Source organism: Camelina sativa, chromosome 13, assembly GCF_030686135.1.
Source record: "Camelina sativa cultivar CO46 ecotype springtype chromosome 13, ASM3068613v1".
NCBI classification, from domain to species: domain Eukaryota; kingdom Viridiplantae; phylum Streptophyta; class Magnoliopsida; order Brassicales; family Brassicaceae; genus Camelina; species Camelina sativa.
In genome coordinates, this window is record NC_141892.1 from 1,780,260 (window position 1) to 1,798,728 (window position 18,469).

General features: G+C 34.7%; 4 protein-coding genes and 1 pseudogene across 6 annotated transcripts; 2 read left to right on the forward strand and 3 right to left on the reverse strand.

The window, feature by feature from the left end:
- Positions 1-1,255: 1,255 nt before the first annotated feature.
- LOC104734488 (uncharacterized) lies at positions 1,256-3,076 on the reverse strand. Of its 2 annotated transcripts, XM_087481763.1 has the most exons (8): positions 2,916-3,076; positions 2,657-2,768; positions 2,209-2,292; positions 2,052-2,091; positions 1,876-1,944; positions 1,673-1,782; positions 1,457-1,572; positions 1,256-1,297 (listed from the first exon to the last, which is right to left on the reverse strand). In XM_087481763.1, exons 1-8 carry the CDS (start codon positions 2,944-2,946, stop codon positions 1,275-1,277), a joined length of 585 nt encoding a protein of 194 aa, XP_087337889.1. In that variant the 5' UTR covers positions 2,947-3,076; the 3' UTR covers positions 1,256-1,274. The 2 variants fall into 2 exon arrangements, with proteins under 2 accessions (XP_087337889.1, XP_010452384.1); XM_010454082.3 differs by having other exon boundaries at positions 1,256-1,572.
- Positions 3,077-4,353: 1,277 nt separating this feature from the next.
- On the forward strand, positions 4,354-7,349 carry LOC104734489 (basic leucine zipper 2-like). The gene is made up of 5 exons (XM_010454083.3): positions 4,354-4,830; positions 5,381-5,938; positions 6,337-6,412; positions 6,642-6,768; positions 6,851-7,349. Exons 2-5 carry the CDS (start codon positions 5,394-5,396, stop codon positions 7,033-7,035), a joined length of 933 nt encoding a protein of 310 aa, XP_010452385.2. The 5' UTR covers positions 4,354-4,830; positions 5,381-5,393; the 3' UTR covers positions 7,036-7,349.
- A 1,529-nt stretch (positions 7,350-8,878) lies between these two features.
- Positions 8,879-11,091, forward strand: LOC104737840 (protein neprosin-like; annotated as a pseudogene).
- A 223-nt stretch (positions 11,092-11,314) lies between these two features.
- Positions 11,315-13,290, reverse strand: LOC104734490 (vacuolar protein sorting-associated protein 60.2). Its single transcript, XM_010454084.3, has 7 exons — positions 12,988-13,290; positions 12,639-12,790; positions 12,432-12,525; positions 12,269-12,340; positions 12,063-12,174; positions 11,759-11,913; positions 11,315-11,517 (listed from the first exon to the last, which is right to left on the reverse strand). Exons 1-7 carry the CDS (start codon positions 13,054-13,056, stop codon positions 11,464-11,466), a joined length of 708 nt encoding a protein of 235 aa, XP_010452386.1. The 5' UTR covers positions 13,057-13,290; the 3' UTR covers positions 11,315-11,463.
- Positions 13,291-13,318: 28 nt separating this feature from the next.
- On the reverse strand, positions 13,319-16,509 carry LOC104734491 (uncharacterized). 2 transcript variants are annotated; one of them, XM_010454086.3, is made up of 5 exons: positions 16,353-16,509; positions 15,860-16,216; positions 15,427-15,594; positions 14,649-15,326; positions 13,319-14,558 (listed from the first exon to the last, which is right to left on the reverse strand). In XM_010454086.3, the coding sequence occupies exons 2-5, from the start codon at positions 16,211-16,213 to the stop codon at positions 13,461-13,463; spliced, it is 2,298 nt and encodes a 765-aa protein (XP_010452388.2). In that variant the 5' UTR covers positions 16,214-16,216; positions 16,353-16,509; the 3' UTR covers positions 13,319-13,460. The 2 variants fall into 2 exon arrangements, with proteins under 2 accessions (XP_010452388.2, XP_010452387.2); XM_010454085.3 differs by having other exon boundaries at positions 15,860-16,504.
- Positions 16,510-18,469: the final 1,960 nt, after the last annotated feature.

The window sequence follows — 18,469 nt, forward strand, 5'->3', positions numbered from 1 at the left end:
CCATAGTGAGGGGTTAGGATCGATGCCCTGCAGGGCCAGCTTGGAGTCCGTTTGGGCGGCTAGCGGTAGGCTAGCGAGGTCCACGGACGGTCCGTTGGGGCGGTTAACGGTGGGCTAGTGGGGTCTGCAAGACGGGTTGTCACAATAACGTTGGAGTTAAAAAACGGAGACACCAAACAACGATAACAAAACAAAGAGATCTCCACACGAGACGTGAAAGAGAGAAAAAAAACAGTGATCAACCGATCAAACAAAAAAAAAACGAAAGAGAAAAGAGAAGATCAACTGATCGAAAACAAAAAGAAATTGAGAAACGAAAGATTTAGGTTTCAGGATTTTGCTCTGATACCATGTAGAATTAAGAGAATATGTGTGTGCGTTCATTTATCTAACGGCGTTACAATGTTTATATACACGACTCAATCTCTAAGAAACCTATACAAGACTTGCCGAGCAAGTTAATTATATTAGTCACAAACCGCAGCCATAGACGGCCCAATATTATGTGTATGTAGCAATAGATCCACTTTATTGCTGTGACTTATGAGATTTCAATTTCAATTTTTTTTTTGTTGTTGTATAAAAAAAGATAAAGATATTGCAAATACGAGGGTGCATTAAAAAGAGAATGTTGGTCCATAGCAACGTTTGAATATTGAAATGTTAACAAACAAAATGAGATTTGTAATTTGTATTTTTGTATTGTGAAGTGAGTTGAGTAACACATGAGATGAGCGATGGTGGTGTGGTCAGTGGTCACACCACATACACACACAGACCCTGTGAATCCCAAAACATCATAGACCTACTTCTCTCTTATCTCTCTTCATTTATTGCTCTACATTTAATTTTGGGACCAACCTAGACGACGACGCTTAATATTTTTTCGTTTTTCTTTCTTTACATTATTTATGTATGTATCATCTTATATGTATTTCTCAATTACACATCTAAGAAATACGTATACATAAGGCTGGCAGGCTGGTCCTCAGATATGTCTCCATCTATACGAATTATAAAATTTGCATTTTTTTTTCTTTTTCTTTTTCTTTTTCTTTTTCTTTTCAAAGTGTAGAAAAACTATATAGTACACACAAAATCTAACATTACACATTACGTCAAGGACGAGACAAAAAAACAAAAAAGAAACTGGACACTTTAGATTTTGACAGTAAAGGCCCATTTGAGGAAGGTTCTTCGATTCGGCCCCACGTCGGTTTATTTTGATTTAGAAGAAAACAGACCAAAGGCTATATCACCAAAATCAGTATGGTTCAGGTTGGCGCAACTGCAAAGTCTTTCCATCCATAATTCGTTATTGACCATACCAAACCATTAACATGTTACAAGTATCACAAAAACCAAACTGATTGAAGGAGTTCCTCAGATTCAAGGCACTACGATATATGATGATGTGTTTGTATTTCCTTTATTCAATGTGAGTCAGGATCTTTACCAAAACCCATCATGGCATGAGTAGCTAGCATCAAGCCTCTTCGACCCATCTCCATTGCCCGTCCTACTAACGGGAAGCTAACCGTGTCTCTGTTCCTCAGAGGTTTCTTGTCCCACCTTTATACATTATATTCACCAACAAGTTTAGGCAATGAACTCTGATACAACAAGATAAGCTATGAAAAATTAGCGGTTTTGAGAAAGCAGGTTATCTTACCAGTCTTCATGTCGCACAATCTTCCCGTTCTCGACATAGAGTTTAATGAGAGAGATCATATCTATGTTCCTTCCCATGATTTTGTATTGTTGTTTGTTGTCAATAAGTATCTGTGTTAACAATGTGTCTTTCTTTTAGTTTAGATAATTAAAAAAGGAACTATAAAGATCATGGTATAGTGGAAAAGAACAGAGGAGTCTAACCTCTTTCTTTCCCGGAGCGATTTCACTTTCTTGAATATGGTATTCAACTATCTTCGACTCGCCAAACACCTGTAAGGAAAAATATGATGTGAGATTGATACTTTGCAAGGAGATAGTTCTCAATCATCATAGTAGTTAACAATGAAGTGAGGGAACGAGAGTTTGCCATAATAAACCTTAGGGAGTGAATAAAATGCTGATTTGATTTGCTTCACTCTGAAAAAAGCCAAGGGTTAAAAAAAAAACTGAAATATCAAAGTGAGGGGAAAAAAAGAGATGATCTCTCTGCAATTTGTAAGCAAGAAAGAATACATAGTTGGACAGATTACATACCCCTGGGCATGCGTTAAAGGGTCTTCAAACGAAGCATTTGGTGCATACATGTCAAAGTCATTGGCTTTAGCGCAAGAACCGTACCTTAAATCAAAATAAAAACTCGAATCAAATAATCAGAACCCTCATAAGCAGAATCTACAAACTCAAAATTTTATACAGTGTGATATGAACAACAACAAACTTCTGATATACCCTTAAAATCAATTACGAAGCTTGAGAAGCAAGGAACAAAACTAAGAGTAAACAAGCACTCAAATTACACCAACTTGATCTCTTTTGCTAGACAATTACTTACAACCACATTGATAACAACAAGCTTATGAAACATGATACATCGAAATGAACAAAACATATCCAGTTAAATTAATAATCCTAAACTGAAACAAAAGAAAACCAAAATTTTGAAATCTAAGCCTAAATGGAGATGATGATGATGATGACTCACAAGTTGAGAAGATGAGGCATGATCTTATCAGCGAATCGCCTATTCGCGTTCAACTCACAAGCTCCTTTGCCTTCGCATTCCCATGCCGGATCCGCAACCGCTTCAGATTTATCTATAACCGGAAAAAAAAAACAAGGATCATCATCATCATCACTAAAAAAAAATCGAAGAAGAAGATGAAGAGGCTTCCTCATCATCATCCACAACACTGTCAACACAAACCATCAAAATAAATCAGATCGTACAAGAAAAAACGAACCTGGATTCGGGTTCTGCTGTTGTTTCTCCATGGATATTTTTGCTGCAGAGATTTTTCCTGGAAAGAGACGATCGAGAGAGAGAGAGAGAGAGAGATGAACAAATGCAAAACGAAATTGAAGCGCTGAGTGAGTGAAGGAAGGAGCGGAAACTGAGAGATGAAACCGTGGTTTAGTTGTTAGCCTTCCACGTGGCACAATCTTCTCCATGTACTTTTTTTTTAATCTTTTTAATCTTTTCTTTTCAAACCGTTTGATTTATTATTATTCCTACGGAGATAAATCAAACACGTGGTCCCTGATTTAGGTATTATCAGAATATAAACTTAAGTATTTGGATATAAATTTGATTAGGAGAGTTATGAGTTGTGTTTATAATCGTTTGGATTGCACCAAACTGTACTACATGTTTGTCTAGGCCAAAGTTCGATTTTCAAATCTTTCTGCGATTATATTGTTTTCAACTCGATTGGATTGTGCAAATATATATATGAATTGGTAAAGGTGTCACTTTTTCAAAACATTTCTCTAACTACTATTTTACCAGGTTTTTTAAAAAAAATATTGGTTAAAAAAAATTTCAACTATTTTTTTAAATAAATCATTATAATTACAATGTTGAGAAAAATGTGACTGGTCTGGTGCTATTTAATTTCTGTACAAACAGTCAAACACACACACACACACACGTGTGGGTTGAATGAATGTGCAACTTTGTAGATTCCAAGCAAAGATCAAAGAATAATAATAATTGGGATATATTTCGTATCTAGGATAAAAAAAAGTATACGTTAACTATTATAAGGTGACGACTTCTCTTCTTTTTCGTCTGCATCATTACTTTCATTTTCATTTGTACACCACCCACCCTAGTTGACTGTTATTGTTAATCTGACTCTGTTAGAGAAATGAGATCACACATAAAAGATCTCAAACTTTGCGTAAACCAAACGAGTGCTGCTGGAATCTTATTACTGTATATTTGCAGCACAGCTGTTTTTGTTTCTCTTTCGGTTTCGAACACACACACACACACACGTCACAGCTGTTTTTTTTGGTCAAGTCTACTAGTTTAAAACTTAAAATCTTTTGACCCGATATTGGAAAAAGGCCAAAAAAAAAAAAAAAGGACCTCTTTTGAGTAATTTTAATGTTTTCGGATCGTCATTATTCATCCCAAAAAAAATAAAAATAATAATAATGAATTGAACCATAACAATTTTGAAATTAATGTGTTTGACTGACATATATTCATATAGACTTAAAAACACCAAGTTGAGAGATGATCTAATTTTTACAAGGGAATGAGATCGACTACAACACCTCTCAATCTATCTATCTATATTGATGATATAAACAAGACGCTCAATCTTCTTTGACTCATTGATTCTTACCGAACGTTCTTGACTAATAAATGTCAAAAAAAGAAAGAAAAAATCCAATATCGTCGTAATAATCAATGTGAAACACACAAAACAGAACAATTTTTTTTTTTTTTTAAAGGGTACGGATGGGAGATGATGGGTCAGGTTTACTTGACCGAACCAAGGAACTAAAAACCCACAAAAGGGCCCAAAAGAGCCGTCCGCGTCCGTACACGTACGCCTCTTTCAATTGTGACTGCGTAGTAGTTTTATACATTAATTCATTAGTCCTAATAACATACGCAGGAGAGGGCTCTCAGCTCAGCTGTGAGATCAAATTAAATAAAGGCAAACGAATAAATTCTCCTCTCTTTTTTTTTTCCCCTTTTCTTATTTTTTGGTTGCAACTTGGGAGCTTTACCCTTAACTTGTCCTACATTCTCGTTTCGCACTCTTTTACTCCGCATTGCTCCTCCTCCTCCTCCTCCTCCTCGTCGTCTCTGTCTGTCACTCTTTTTTATCTTCGCCGCGTTTATATTGGTTTTTCGTCAAGGTAAAATAATAGAATAAAACTCTCGACGACGATTGAAAAGTTTAATACTTTTGGGTTTCTGTTTTGATTCCTTATGACTGACTCTTAATAATTATTCGATTCAAAGAACCAACACTCTAGATTTTGAGGGTTTTTTTTCTTTTTTTTTGTTCTTTCTCTGATTTCAATGTCGTTTTTGTAATGGGTTTTGGGTAACTGTTTCATTGATTCGTTCTTCTTTCTTCTTCTCCTTAAAATTTGTGTTTTTGTTTTTGTTCCTTTCACTGTTTTGTCGTGTGGGGTTAGAACAAGAATGCTTGTCGGATTTTCACAAATTTTGTATTTTTTTTTTTACTAATTAAAGTTTGTTTTTTTCCTTCTTCTTTTTCTGGGATTGAGGTTTCTGTTTGATAGCTGAGACTAATCGAAAAGCTTTAAAATTTGGTATAGCTGAAAGTTTTCTATTGCTTAGAGAGCTTCTTTTGGTTGATGATGTTAATTGGAGCAGCTTGTTTACTACTATTCTCTAATAAGGGTTTTTGAATTGTTGCTTTTTGTTTTTTTTTTATAGGAGTTTCTGAATCATGTCAAGGCCTGCTCAGCTTCCTCCTCGGTGCCCGATTCCAAAGAAGCTGTCTTTGAATCCGGTTGCAGATACGTTTTACTCTTCTTCCTCACCTCTTGAATCATACATTGGTCAATACAAGTCTTCTACTCAAGATTCCAGGCTTGAGGATCAACCTGCTTGGCTTGATGAGTTGCTCTCTGAGAAAACTGATGGGATGATGCTCACTGGAGGTGGTGGAGGTCCCCTGCGCCGCTCTGCTAGCGACTCTGTTGTCCTTTTGGGAGACATCTCAGCTAACTTTTCTGGTTTTAACCAGAGTGAAGATGAAGAAAGTTTGACTTCTGAAGCTTGTGGGGAGTTAGAGTCTGCTTGTGTATATGGTCCCAACTCGCCAAGAGCTAGGAGCAACTCAAGCTTCTCTAACAACCCTATTGCCTCGGCCTTTTCGGATTATGGTTCTCAGAAACCTTCTCAGAACTTGGATGATACGGTGAAAGGGATAGATTTTTCACCTGTTGGTGACAATGCTTGTGGTTCAATGGGCTTACCAAATGCAAAAAGGTGAGAGAGCATTAATCCCCTTAAAGCAAAGTATCATCTAAAATCATGACTTTATTGTAGAGAAATTGACAAGCTTTGGTTCCTTAAGAGTATTCTGTATCCGTTATGTTACTAATATTCATGTTTCAAGTTTAGTCCATGAGCTCTTGTGTGGTATGGGACCTCTGTATCTAGTTCTAGGTTGTTAGTGAGACGAAGAAATGAATGGGAACTTCCATATCTCTGGTTTACGCCTGGCTTTGATGATGGGGTTTGTTATGATTATTGGCAAATGTGCATGATATATGTGTGTGTGTCCACGAGAATGTCTTAGAATGTCCAGTTTGGTACCTGTTCATTATCTTGTTGTGTCATATGTTGTTGATTTGTTCTTCATTTCTCAACCTTTGCTCTGCCAGGAACCCGGGACAGCGTTCAAGAGTTCGTAAGCTCCAGTACATTGCTGAACTTGAGAGGACGGTAGCCATGTTGCAGGTATAGATTCCATTAAAGTTTGTGTGCTTTCTTAAAACTAATTGGTTCTAGTCTCCACTGTATTGGTTATGGATCAATGTACAAACTACAATGCTGTATGGTAGATCTCTGTGGCGAATGATCGGAGTTGTTGGTGTTACAACATTGTTTAGATGCACAGCCGTAAACATAATGCAGACACCTAGCACACTGAATATGGTAGTAAACTAATAGCAATCTCGTTCTGCAGACAGTGGAAGCTGATTTATCAGTGAGAGTGGCTTCACTTCTTCAGACACGCGCAACGCTGTCGCTGGAGAATAGCCAGTTGAAGCAGCAGATGGCGATACTAAAGCAGGACAAGCTCATAAGGGAAGGTAAATAAAAACATGCACATATTCAAGGATTCTGGATCACAGCTTGAGATCATTCTACTGATTGTATCAAATTTTTCTGTAGGTGAGTATCAGTTACTGAATAAGGAAGCTCAGAGATTGAAATCTGGACCGGGATACTTAGGGAGCAATAACAACAATAACAGGCTGGTCAGATCATTTTCTGCTGGTTCAAATTTAGCTCCAAGGACAGCTTCGTCCCACTTGGACTGGAACTTGCTAGATCTAACCAAGCTCAATCTCAACTGAAAGACAAAACCCTCCACAAGAATAAGTAGCTTTAAAGGAATTCAGGAGTTAACAGTTCTCTGTTTGAAAAAAGGACAAATCTTTGTCGATTTGTATAAATATGATTTAGGAGTATAAAGTATCCCACTATATTGATCGAAACTCTTTGTTTTAGCTAAAATGTTCTGATGTTGAAGGTTCTAGTGAAGACATTTTAACGGTTCTGACTTCCAATGTCGTAGCTCTCTGTGGAAAAACGTATTTGTATTTTTATTTTTCTGGCACACTGCATATGTAAAAGGACGACAAACAAAGAGGCGTGTTTCTTTTCTAAAGTTTCTTATTTTGCTAATAAATACATAGATTCATGGGAATAATGGTTCGGGAAAAGGGACATTTTTTCAAATTTTACGTCGTTGAAACTGTCATTATCTAAGGTTCTGGACAGTAGGCCGTCATGTCATTTAGGCTAATACCTATACGGGTTTCCAGATAACATGACAACGATTGATCACCTATTCGTTACAGTATTGAAAAGCTTGAGAATCTCTGTTGAAGGATTCTCTTTTATTGTCAGGTCCTTGGACCAGAGTTGGTTAGGTTATACTTGATGAAATTGTTTCAGTGTTAAACGTTGACTATGATCTTCTGATCAGGACTTTGGAAAGAAAGCATACACTTTTTTGATAATAAGCCACTATCAGCATTCAGCACTTATAGATCATACAAACTCTCATACATTACACATCATAGCTTCAGCAAACTGTATTACAATAGAAGATTTATGATATTTTTGCTAACAAATATTTTACATTGCAGTGAAACAGAGTTTTGACACCAAAAACTTTGTTCTGATGGTAGCCCATTATATTTCTCATCACATACTTGACAACATCACGCAACTGTTCGTACACATAGTAGACGCTTCATCAAATTTAAAAGACTTATTAGACACATGGTAGCTTTCAATAATATATCAAGACATATATTGGTAAGGCTTACTACGCCAAAACGGCAAGCTGGAGCCGCAGTGCCATGCCTCATGTATATTGAAAAGGGCATTTGCCCAAGGCCACATAATATAAAAAATGTAAGGCCACATATATCTTTTTAAGTTAGCTTATGTATTTAGTTTGAAAATGTGTTTACGCTATTTATTTTAAAAATCTATAATATTTTGTTTGTTATTAATTCTTCTTATTTCATATTTCACAATCTTTTATTTGCATTATTAAAGTATTATATAATTTATTAAATGCTTAAAGGAAAATGAAAAACTACAAAAGTTCAGAAATTGTATTAAAAATTTATATGAAAAGATAATATTAATTAACTAACAAAATGCTAATGTGTAATAACACATAAAATAGACCCTCAAATATTATGCCATCTATTTTTTATTGTCACATTAGCATTTTGTTAGTGTGGTTGCAAATTTTCAACTTTCATGTAGTTTTTCATTTTTACTTTCAAACATCTAATACATTATAAAACACATACATAAAAATATTTTACTTATGTTTTGTTTATATTTTGTATATGTTTTGCTTAGTTTTTGTTAATATTTATTCATTATTTCAAAGAACCAAAAAATGACTAATTTGCTGTCATATATAAACAATCACATCTACAATTTATATTTATATAAAATTTAATGTAAACTATACTCAATGTATCAAGCAATCAGATAATTTTTATATATGTAGATGATTTTGTCATAGTCACAAAATAATACAAATATATAAACAATTAAAAATGCATATCATCTACGTTTCTGATGGGTAACCATCTAGATCATTTTTAACTTTTTTTAAAAACGAAACAAAACCATTTTTTTTAGCCCTAAGCCTATATGAACCTAAGCATGGCATTGGCTGGAGGGTGGAGGCTGAGACTGGTTCAACCCATGGCTTTTTGGCTTTTTGACGTCCCACGAAGTAGCATGAGGGTGATGGACAAGACGATCACAAATATAGCTGCGAAAATAGCCATGAGAACCAGAAAGTGAGACAACTGAGGAGTCAGACTTGGGGAAATTTGGTTCTGTACCGTTGGCCATTTGGAAGGTTTGAGATGTTCTTAATCTAAACTTTGGAGATTGCTGGAGTAAGATCACAAGGTCAAGGTCCTTACCATGGTTTGGCAGCTTGGATGAGTTTGCATAATTTGAACATTAGTAAAGACCAAGCTTCGTATGCTAGCATATATGTAGGCAATGGAGTTAACAACAAAGTTAACTTTATCCAAGCTGGTTGGATGGTAAATTCAATGTTGATATTATTTTAGTTTATTTTAATTAAACTATTATAAAAATAGAATTAACTAATTTGACTCCTAGGTAAATCCAAAATTATTCGGTGATGGACGGGCATGGAGCTATGGGTATTGGAAGGTATATCTATCGTCACATATATACACTTTTCATGTTTTTAATAACATGGAATGTGGTATACCATTTTAACAAAAAAAGAAGTTGATATGTGAATCTATATTAATATTTTTTAAGTACATTTTGTGTTACGTCCTTTTAGTTTTGTTTATTTAAAAAGTTATTTACAACATTAACCCCTAAAAAATTTTCATAACTAACATTACTCCAGATTTTGTTTCCTAAATATTTTACATTTTTCATTCCAAGTAAAAAATAACATATTAATATGGAAATGGAAACTATCATACATTTAACCACATTCTGTTGTATTTTGAAAATATCTGAATCATTCGAAAACAAAGAAAACAACAATTTGATTCCCATTTTGTTTTCTAAAACCTGTTAGTTTTGATTATTAACGTAAAAAAAACTTTGATTGACATTTATTCAAATATCATAATTAACATATATAAACTTAATAAAAATTTTAATTATTACGAATATGTAAAATAAAAAAGTCTAAAATATATATAATAGATGAGTTATAAGGAGGACATGTTGGAATTAATAAAATATTATTAAATTTGTGTTATTAACCTCGCTTAATTATTTACCAATACTACTAAAATACTAATATTAGAATATTTGACATAAAATCAAGTTGATTTAACTAAGATTGTATAAAATTATTAAATCATTAAGAAAAATGTGACTTAATCACATCGTATAAATTACTGATTATGTATTTAGATCTCTTATATTTTTGCTATATTAATTAAAAATCAAAATAGAATATCAAACACTAAACAAAACAAACTAAATATAACAAACAAATGGTCATGAAGTGTGTTGCGGGTTAAAAAACAATATAAATATATAGCCGCACAACAATCGGAAAATTTAGTTATTATTCTATTTACAAAAAAATCCAATATTTTAACAAATAGATACAATATAAAATATAAATTATAATAAAAATTATATGTCCGCGATGTACCGCGGTTAAAATCTAGTTATTGTTAATAATTGCATAATTTATATTAATATATTCAGACAAAATAATAACGGGGAGCTAATGGAGCCGGTTGTTACGATACAATATGTCGTGGTTTTGTTCAAGTGTCAAAAACTGATGTTTTAAGTGGACCTTTACCTTATGATCCCAAAGGAGAAAGGGGTATATATTTTAGTATCATACAGGTAAATATATATAGATACAATTTCTTTCTTTTTCTTGAGGTCACGTAACATATGTACTATACTTCTCTAGCCTTAAATATTAACATAGTGTGTATTTTCGATTTTTGATATTTATTGAAGGATAAAGAATCAGGAAATTGGTGGATAGCAGATGTAAACTATACCGCAGAAGATGAACAAATAGGTTATTGGCCAAAAGAACTGTTTGATCTTATAAGTAATAGTGTAGACATGATTGGAGTTGGAGGAATCGTTCAAGCTTCTCCTTCTGGTGTTAGCCCTCCAATGGGTAACGGACTAACGGCCATCTACCAACTGAAGATGACAATGCGTCGGCACGCGTCAGAGAACTTGAAATCGTGGATTCGAATTTTGAGATCCAGGAAAGTGGTAAATACAAGTTTGAAAAATTATTAGACAATGATAAATGTTATGGCTTAAAAGGTGGAAAGAAACCAATTTTGTTCACATATGGTGGACCTGGAGGAGCTTCATGTGGAATCTAATATTACAAAATCTCTGTATTTGATTATTATAACCCCCTAAATAAGGACTTCATGTTTCATGTTCGTTCAACTTCTCCAAGTATTCAACAAGCTTTAAATCCTAACCAACGCTTCTCACAAACATATAGCCTTTAGAATGCGATGCTGTTGTTGTAGACATATGTATTTGATTAGGACGGAATACACATGAATGATCTGTGAAGTTAAGCATGGTGAAAAAGAGTTTCAAAGCAAAGAGAGATTTTGATATCGAAATCAAGTATATCAGAAGATATATGCGTTTAATAAACCATAGATGGAATTCACAATAGAAGTAGCTGGAGATGAATATTTATGCACACAAAGAGGTGTGAAAAAAAAAAAAACGAAATTTTAGCCCCGAAGTGATGCACGTGGTACTGCCGGTAATCCCCATTCATCCTCAGCCTGTTCATCATCACAACATCATCACAAATCAGCCATACGTATCCAAGTTCCACATAACATGCAGAGAGTATTATTATTGTGTAAAAAAACGTATGCAAATTAAAAACATTATCATTGTTTTTGTAATGATGCAAAAGGTGGAAATAAAGACTCAGTCTCTAATAACTAAGATAAGTGTTTCATTGGAGGATGTGCATATTTGCGAATAAAATTAAAAAGAAGAAAGTTAGAGGACACTCACTTGAGCTCGTCCAGGTGGAGCTCCTGTATGCCCCATTGGTGCTGCAGGTAAGTTGAGTTCATCAGTAAGATCCGGTTCTTTATCGGGTTGGAGATAAGAAGGCACGCCGTCTGCTTCAGTCTCGTTTCCCATGTCAGCTTCTAGAGCATCAAGCTCTGAAACAACAAACCCATTCAAAAAGTGTAAGAGGACACACAGGGCAATATTTTTTTCTACCGATCCAAAGCAGCAAAAAGTGGATTTCTAAGAAAATGTGAAGGACAGAGAGGGTAGTCCAAAAAAAAACACAAGAGCAAGAACATACCACCCATGAGGTCATCTTCGTCAATGTCATCAGGAACATTGTAGCTCCTACCCAGTGTCTCTTGAATCTCAGAACTCTCATCCATTAAGTCCATCATATCATCTTGCAAATTCTGTGTCATAATCAAAACAGTATCTAGGAAGGAAGGAAAGACAAGAGAGCTTCTTGAAAAAGGAACCAAGGTAAAGGTAGTCTAATAAACATACATCTATATCTTGAATCTTGACGGTTTTCATCATTCCTTTCAACTCCTTGTTAGCAGATTTAAGCGCTGTCATCTGTTTCAAAAAAAAATCATGTACATCAAGAATCATACGATATTCAAATCAAGAAATACATGAGTGGGTTCAATAAAATCGAGAGACATACAGTTTGTTGAGCATCTTTGAGGCCTTCAGCAGCAAAAGAAACTTGATCAAGGTTGAAAGTCTGATTATAGAGCATGTCACGTTGCCCTTCATACCTAAGCAAAAATGGTAACAGGCAAAATACACATAAGGAGATGATAAAACAGATACACACACAGACACTAATAATTAGGCTAATAGAAGAAGAAGAAGAAAAAGAAAGACAGACATCTTCTTTTGCTTGAGAACTCTCATAGCACGAGCTTTGATAGCTTCTTGAGCAGGACCAGGTCTAGTCCTTTTGATCTGTTCCTTGTATTTGCAAAGCTCAGCATCAAGCCTCTTTACTTTATCTTCTACTGACTCTCCTCTTTTATTGATCTGTAAAAGAAACAAAAAAAAAAAAAAAAAAAAATCAATAAAAAAAAAAAAACCCCAGAAATCGACGGCTCTCCAAGTTCGAACCCTAAAAACGAATCCGTAATTCTCCCACATTCTACCAAAACGAATTCGAGACAAAAAAAAAAAAAAAAAAAAAAAGCTCTATCTAGATTTAAAAGCAGAGAGGAGGAGAGAACCCGATCAGAGGCATCTTGAATAGACGGTGGAGGCTCTTTGTTGTTCTTCGCACCAAAGATTCTCTTCATCTTCCCCCAACAAATCAATCAGATGAATCAAGCAGAGCAGAGATACAAAAAGCCTTCTCGATGACAAAAGCAGATTCAATCGGACATGTTTTTTTACTTAATTTCGTATTTATCGATTGATTTCGTTTTTAACTTTATTATTGTTATTTTTTTTCTATATAAAATTATCAGTCTAATAAATAAGTATATACAAAGAGAGGAAGAAAAGTCATTAATTTTATTATTTTATTTTTTTTTGGTCAAACTGAAGAAAGCCCAAACATTATTGTAACATCAAATTAGCCAGAAAATGAAAAACAAAAAAATACAAAAGGGGTTATTTGAGTTATATTATTTATGATTATGAACACCAAAAATTCAAACAAAAGTAAACTCTTTTTCTCTATATACACTTTACTTCTCTTTTAAACCTTTACCCCCAAAAGCTCAGCCATCTCGCAGCCAAACCCACCACTATTGCCCAACGACCAAGCCACTGTCACAGTTTCTTCGGTTGCACATGATTCTATCTGATAATTGGGTTGGTGGTTATCGTGATGAGCAAGGTGTTTCGTGTAGTGAAGCTCAATTTGAAGACGGTGGTGCAAAGATGAAACCAGTCCTTTCTTCATATCAGCTTTCACTTGCTGAATTGGAATCGCCGCCAGAAAGCTCTTTATATACTCTCTACATGACTCTTTACCTCTACACACTACCTCTTCTTCTTCTTCTTCTTCTTCTTGCTCTTCATCTGATTCTTTTGATCTTTCGGCTTGCTCAGACTTGTCCTTACCACCTTGTTTCTTGTTTTCTAGGACGGGTACTAGTCTTTGGATCTCTGCATCTTTGTCAAATTTCAAGACATACGCTTGGCTGCAACCCTCATAGAGCCTCTCTCCAAGCGTGTCTATGATGTAATAAGCATCATGGTTCACGAGGAGTACGAAGAAATGATCATTCCAGCTTACAATGTAGATCACAGGTTCGCTTGCCGACTCTTCTGGTTCTTGTTTCATGATCTCTTCCCAGATACTGTCAAAGGACATTACACCTTTCAGAAAATCTAGATTAGCGTCTTCTTTTCCTTCTTCTTCTTCCTCTGGATGGAAGAACCCGATGAATGATTTCTCAGGGACTACACAGATGGGTCTGATTTTTGCCTGTACAACTGTCTCGAGATCGAAATGTTTGTCTGGAAACCGTTCCCTGTATTCCTCGTTTTCACACATGTTTCTCCACTCGGATGATCCTTCTCGGATAAGACTGTCAAACTCTGACCTTGTTGGGATTATGTCTCTGTTGGAACCTAACCAATTTGCCATCACTGCAACTAAGGCTGTGCATGCGCTTTCTCCAGCAGCTCTCTCGCTTCTCTGATCGATTGATGCGAGAAATACTTGAGCCGTGAGTTTCATCAGCCCATCACGGCTTATAATCTCTTTGGTTTCCCAACTACCAACAACGAAATCATCATCTCCAAACTGGGATAATGGCTTCTTGATTGAATCATCAGACCTATACCACTGCAACAGAATCAATCAAGAGTTAAGAAACAATAAATTATGAAAAACCAAGAACTATACAAACAAACATAGTACTGTATATGTACTTACATCAGAGTTAGACTCATCGGATGAACTCAGTTGTCTGCGGTCAAAATCGATATCATCACCACCATCTTCAAGACAATCCTTCTTAATAAGAGGTTCGCCTTTCTGTTTAGGAGATCTAAAACTGAGTTTTCTCTTCTTCCAAGATAACATTCTCTTCTTAGACATTTGTCCTTTCGTCTGCTCCAAGATTACTACATCACTCGAAACCTCATTACCGCAATGTCCTGTCTCTGCTAATGGATTGCGGTGGGTGTAATATATCAAATCCTCGTCTTCAGGGTTTGTATCAGCATGAAATGAGCCTCTAGCCCAATTAGCATATCGAAGTGTTTTGTAATTAACTGGATCAGCAATGCCGCTTTCATTCTCTTCTGATTCATCGGCAGCATCACCTTCATCTAGAGAATCTGTGTCAAAAGGATAAGTAGAGTCAGAATCAAGATTTCGCTCTGGACTTTTGCCTTCACTTCCGCTTCCGCTGCTTCCCTCTTTCTCACACTCCTTTTCCGATGCGTGGGGATTAGACATGCAATGGTTGAAGGATTTCATCTTTCTCAGGCCTACTTTTACAACAGACTCAGCTTTCTCAGCTTCAGTAGAAAGAGGAGACCATAGAACAGGAAGAGCAGATCTCTGTCTTTCAGGCAATGATTCTTTAAGGGAAAACTGAAGGGATATCTGAGTGAAAACATCATAAGTTGAAACTTGCGGTTAGAGAAATGAAAAACAACAGTAATTTCAGACAACTATCTTACAACAAAAATTAACACTGACGCACATGAAGACATGGACTTCGCACAGATGATGATGATGATGATGAGCCACTATTCTTCAGAGGAACTTTGACTTGAACATCATCTTCTTTCATCAATGAAAAGTACTCTGCAATGTTCAGTGATGCCTTTCCAAAGCTACCAACTTTGTCCTTTGATCCTTGATTCAGTCCCTACATAACAACAACCAACGGATCCCAAACACTTAGATTTTGAGAATCTACTTTGCATAACAACAAATCCCACGAAGACACAACACATACACAAAATCCAAATGCCCAATCAAGACCATATAGACTTATATCCCAGAATGAATAAAAATCCCCAATTTACACATTGGAGCAGAGGACCTAAGCAAAGGTACAACCTTTATACATCAGAGTCAACGATTCTAAATAAAAAGATAAGAGAGAGAGAGAGAGAGAGAGTGAGACTAACATTGAAGACTGTGAAAGAAACGAGCCATGGAAGAAACGATCCTTCCTTGTAAACAGAGAATTCACAAACCCTCTTAAACTCTTCGTTCCACTCAACGACGCCGTCGCCGCGAAACCCACCTTCTTCGGTTAAATTCCGTACAAGGGAGCGTTTGAGAGTAACCGATTTAGGTCCTTTCCACTTGATCTCAACCACAGGTCTCTTCCTCGTCGTCGTCGTCGTCGTCCCACATCGCTGATGATCAGTATCATCGCCGTCACCATCGGAAGAATCCAACAAACCCTCCATCTTGTGAACAACGACGATCACGTCGAATTTGACGGCGAAGAGAGGAAGCCACGGTGGCCACCGCATGATCTGTTTCATTTTCACAACCATACAAAAACGATACTAGTGGTTACCAAAGCCTGAAAAGATTTGGGGATAAGAACGAATCTTAGAAGAAAAAAAAGGGTTCTGGAGTAATCGAGATTTGAGGAAGAAAGAATCGGACTTTAAGAGATGGGCATGGAGGATTTGGTGGACGCAGACGCGGTGTGATTCTCAGACTCAAAAATATTTGAAATTTGAAGAAAGAGAGAGAGAGTCTAGTAGAGAGAGAAGGATAGGAACTCTGCGTTTGGTTCTTTTTAGAGTCAACCCTTATAGAGAGAGAGAGAGAAGGACGGCAATATAAAATTGGTGATTAATAATTAATTAATACAGTTAGATTATTTATTTAAATGATGATACACATTACTGTATAAAGTTTGACATTATAAATTATTTATTTATTTATTTAATAACGACGGTATAGAGAAATGATTTTTTTTTTGAGAGCAGGTGAAACAGAGGATGTAGCATTCGTCTTTGTATCCACGTTCTAGGCAGAGACGTGCTTACCCTTGGGCAAAAAGGGCAAATGCCCCAAGCCACCAAAAAAAATACTAAAATTATAGAAATTATATAAAAAGTAAACTTATATTTAGTTAATTTAATATAATGTGTTTTTAATAATGGAAACTTTTCATTAGAAATTGTATAATTAAAAAAAAAACTTTTAAGTTTTATTGAGATTTTCTTATCTTGAAAATAAATTCTTTACTAATATATAACAACATAAGTAAAAAAAAAAGTATTTAAACAAAAAATAACTAAAAGTAGTACATGTGGATAATTACTATAGAACATTGTGAGTTTTAAAAAAATGATGTTAATTTTTATTTTCATATTATTGGTTTTGTTATTAACATTTTATTTTTATTTAATATTAAAATAATTTATTAATAAAATACTAAAGTCAACAAAAAAAAATTGCCCTAGGCCTCCATAAGTGTGAGGAGGGCACTGGTTCTAGGTGCAAAAAGTCATCTTCTTTTCTTTTCTTTTTTTTGTTCAGAAAAATAATTAATTGGTGTAATTGTGTGCTGACGTTTTGTTTTGGAATATTTGTATCTGAGAACTACAATTTCAATTAGTTATAATTCGAGAAATTCATTAAATATTTTATTTCAATCCAGCAGATTTTAAGGCTAGGTATAATTAAGATTTATATATATACTGTATTTATTCAAATGGATAAATATTTAAATTGTAGATAAACCCAATAAATTCTTTAACTAGTTAAAACGGCTATTTATTTTTTTGAGTAAAGTTGGATTTTATGGCTGAATTTAGTAGTTTTCTATTACTGTGCTATATTTTTGTTTATGATTATTTAAAGCTATACCAAAATTACTACTTTTGACTATATAATAGAAGAAAACGTTTTTTGTCAACTATATGAATGATCAGTAGGTTTTGACTAGATTCTCTAATAATTTTGTTTCCACAATGTTCTTTAAATCGCAGCCAGTAGTATGATTCATATCTATAATAGAGGCTCTTTAAATCTCGATCACAAACTCACAAATTATGTATCTATCTCGCATCAATAATTTTATACTACAAATTATTTCGACCCCTACATCTTACCTGTCATATGAAATTATTCTGTTCCTAATCAGAATTACCAAATTCATACACCATCTTCTTTCTTTTCTTTTTATCGGGTGTCTCGGAAAGGATCCGAACCTGAATTAGGTTTTTAATGTTAATTAATTAGAGATCTTATAGCTAATAATATAATAATATTTTGTCCAATCCATGTGAAAGATAAGATTTTTAATGTTCATGAAGGATGATAATAATCTTTTTAGGTGTTTAAAGTGAAAGAAATAAAGTTAGGTATGTCCTAATTCTTAAAATTTTCAGCTACATTAAGTCCCCTAACCATATGCCATTGCCTTAAAGTTAATAGTCCCTACACTAACTCATGCTCCCATGATCCTCTTTTTGGGTTTTTTACTTCTTTTGTAATGGAAAAATAAATTATAAATCATTTCTTATGTGATGTGTACTTCGTAGGCGGTGGTCTCAAGAGTTAACTAATAGACACGTACACTCTATAATAATTTGAGGTTTTTTGGTTCGATTGTGGTTTTTTTAGATTGCATGTTTTATATATATATGTGTTTATTAAAAGTGTTACTAATAACTTGTATATTATGATTTTCTAATAAAAAGTACAAAAGGAAGAATATTTAATATTGAAAAAGTAATAAAATATACTATCATAGTTATAATTAGATA

Excerpts from the sequence above, each read along its gene's own strand:
- LOC104734488 (XM_087481763.1), bottom strand. The coding sequence starts at position 2,946 with ATGGAGAAACAACAGCAGAACCCGAATCCAG. Across the intron at positions 1,783-1,875 it reads TCGCTCCGGGAAAGAAAGAG|ATACTTATTGACAACAAACA; the intron begins GTTAGACTCCTC and ends TTGTTAACACAG. Across the intron at positions 1,573-1,672 it reads ATTGTGCGACATGAAGACTG|GTGGGACAAGAAACCTCTGA; the intron begins GTAAGATAACCT and ends TAATGTATAAAG.
- LOC104734489 (XM_010454083.3), top strand. The coding sequence starts at position 5,394 with ATGTCAAGGCCTGCTCAGCTTCCTCCTCGGTGCCCGATTCCAAAGAAG. Across the intron at positions 6,413-6,641 it reads GGACGGTAGCCATGTTGCAG|ACAGTGGAAGCTGATTTATC; the intron begins GTATAGATTCCA and ends CTCGTTCTGCAG. Across the intron at positions 6,769-6,850 it reads GGACAAGCTCATAAGGGAAG|GTGAGTATCAGTTACTGAAT; the intron begins GTAAATAAAAAC and ends ATTTTTCTGTAG.
- LOC104734490 (XM_010454084.3), bottom strand. The coding sequence starts at position 13,056 with ATGAAGAGAATCTTTGGTGCGAAGAACAACAAAGAGCCTCCACCGTCT. Across the intron at positions 11,914-12,062 it reads CGAAGATGACCTCATGGGTG|AGCTTGATGCTCTAGAAGCT; the intron begins GTATGTTCTTGC and ends TTGTTGTTTCAG. Across the intron at positions 11,518-11,758 it reads CTCCACCTGGACGAGCTCAA|GCTGAGGATGAATGGGGATT; the intron begins GTGAGTGTCCTC and ends GATGATGAACAG.
- LOC104734491 (XM_010454085.3), bottom strand. The coding sequence starts at position 16,237 with ATGGTTGTGAAAATGAAACAGATCATGCGGTGGCCACCGTGGCTTCCT. Across the intron at positions 15,595-15,859 it reads TTTCTTTCACAGTCTTCAAT|GGACTGAATCAAGGATCAAA; the intron begins GTTAGTCTCACT and ends GTTGTTATGTAG. Across the intron at positions 15,327-15,426 it reads TGCGAAGTCCATGTCTTCAT|ATATCCCTTCAGTTTTCCCT; the intron begins GTGCGTCAGTGT and ends GTTTTCACTCAG.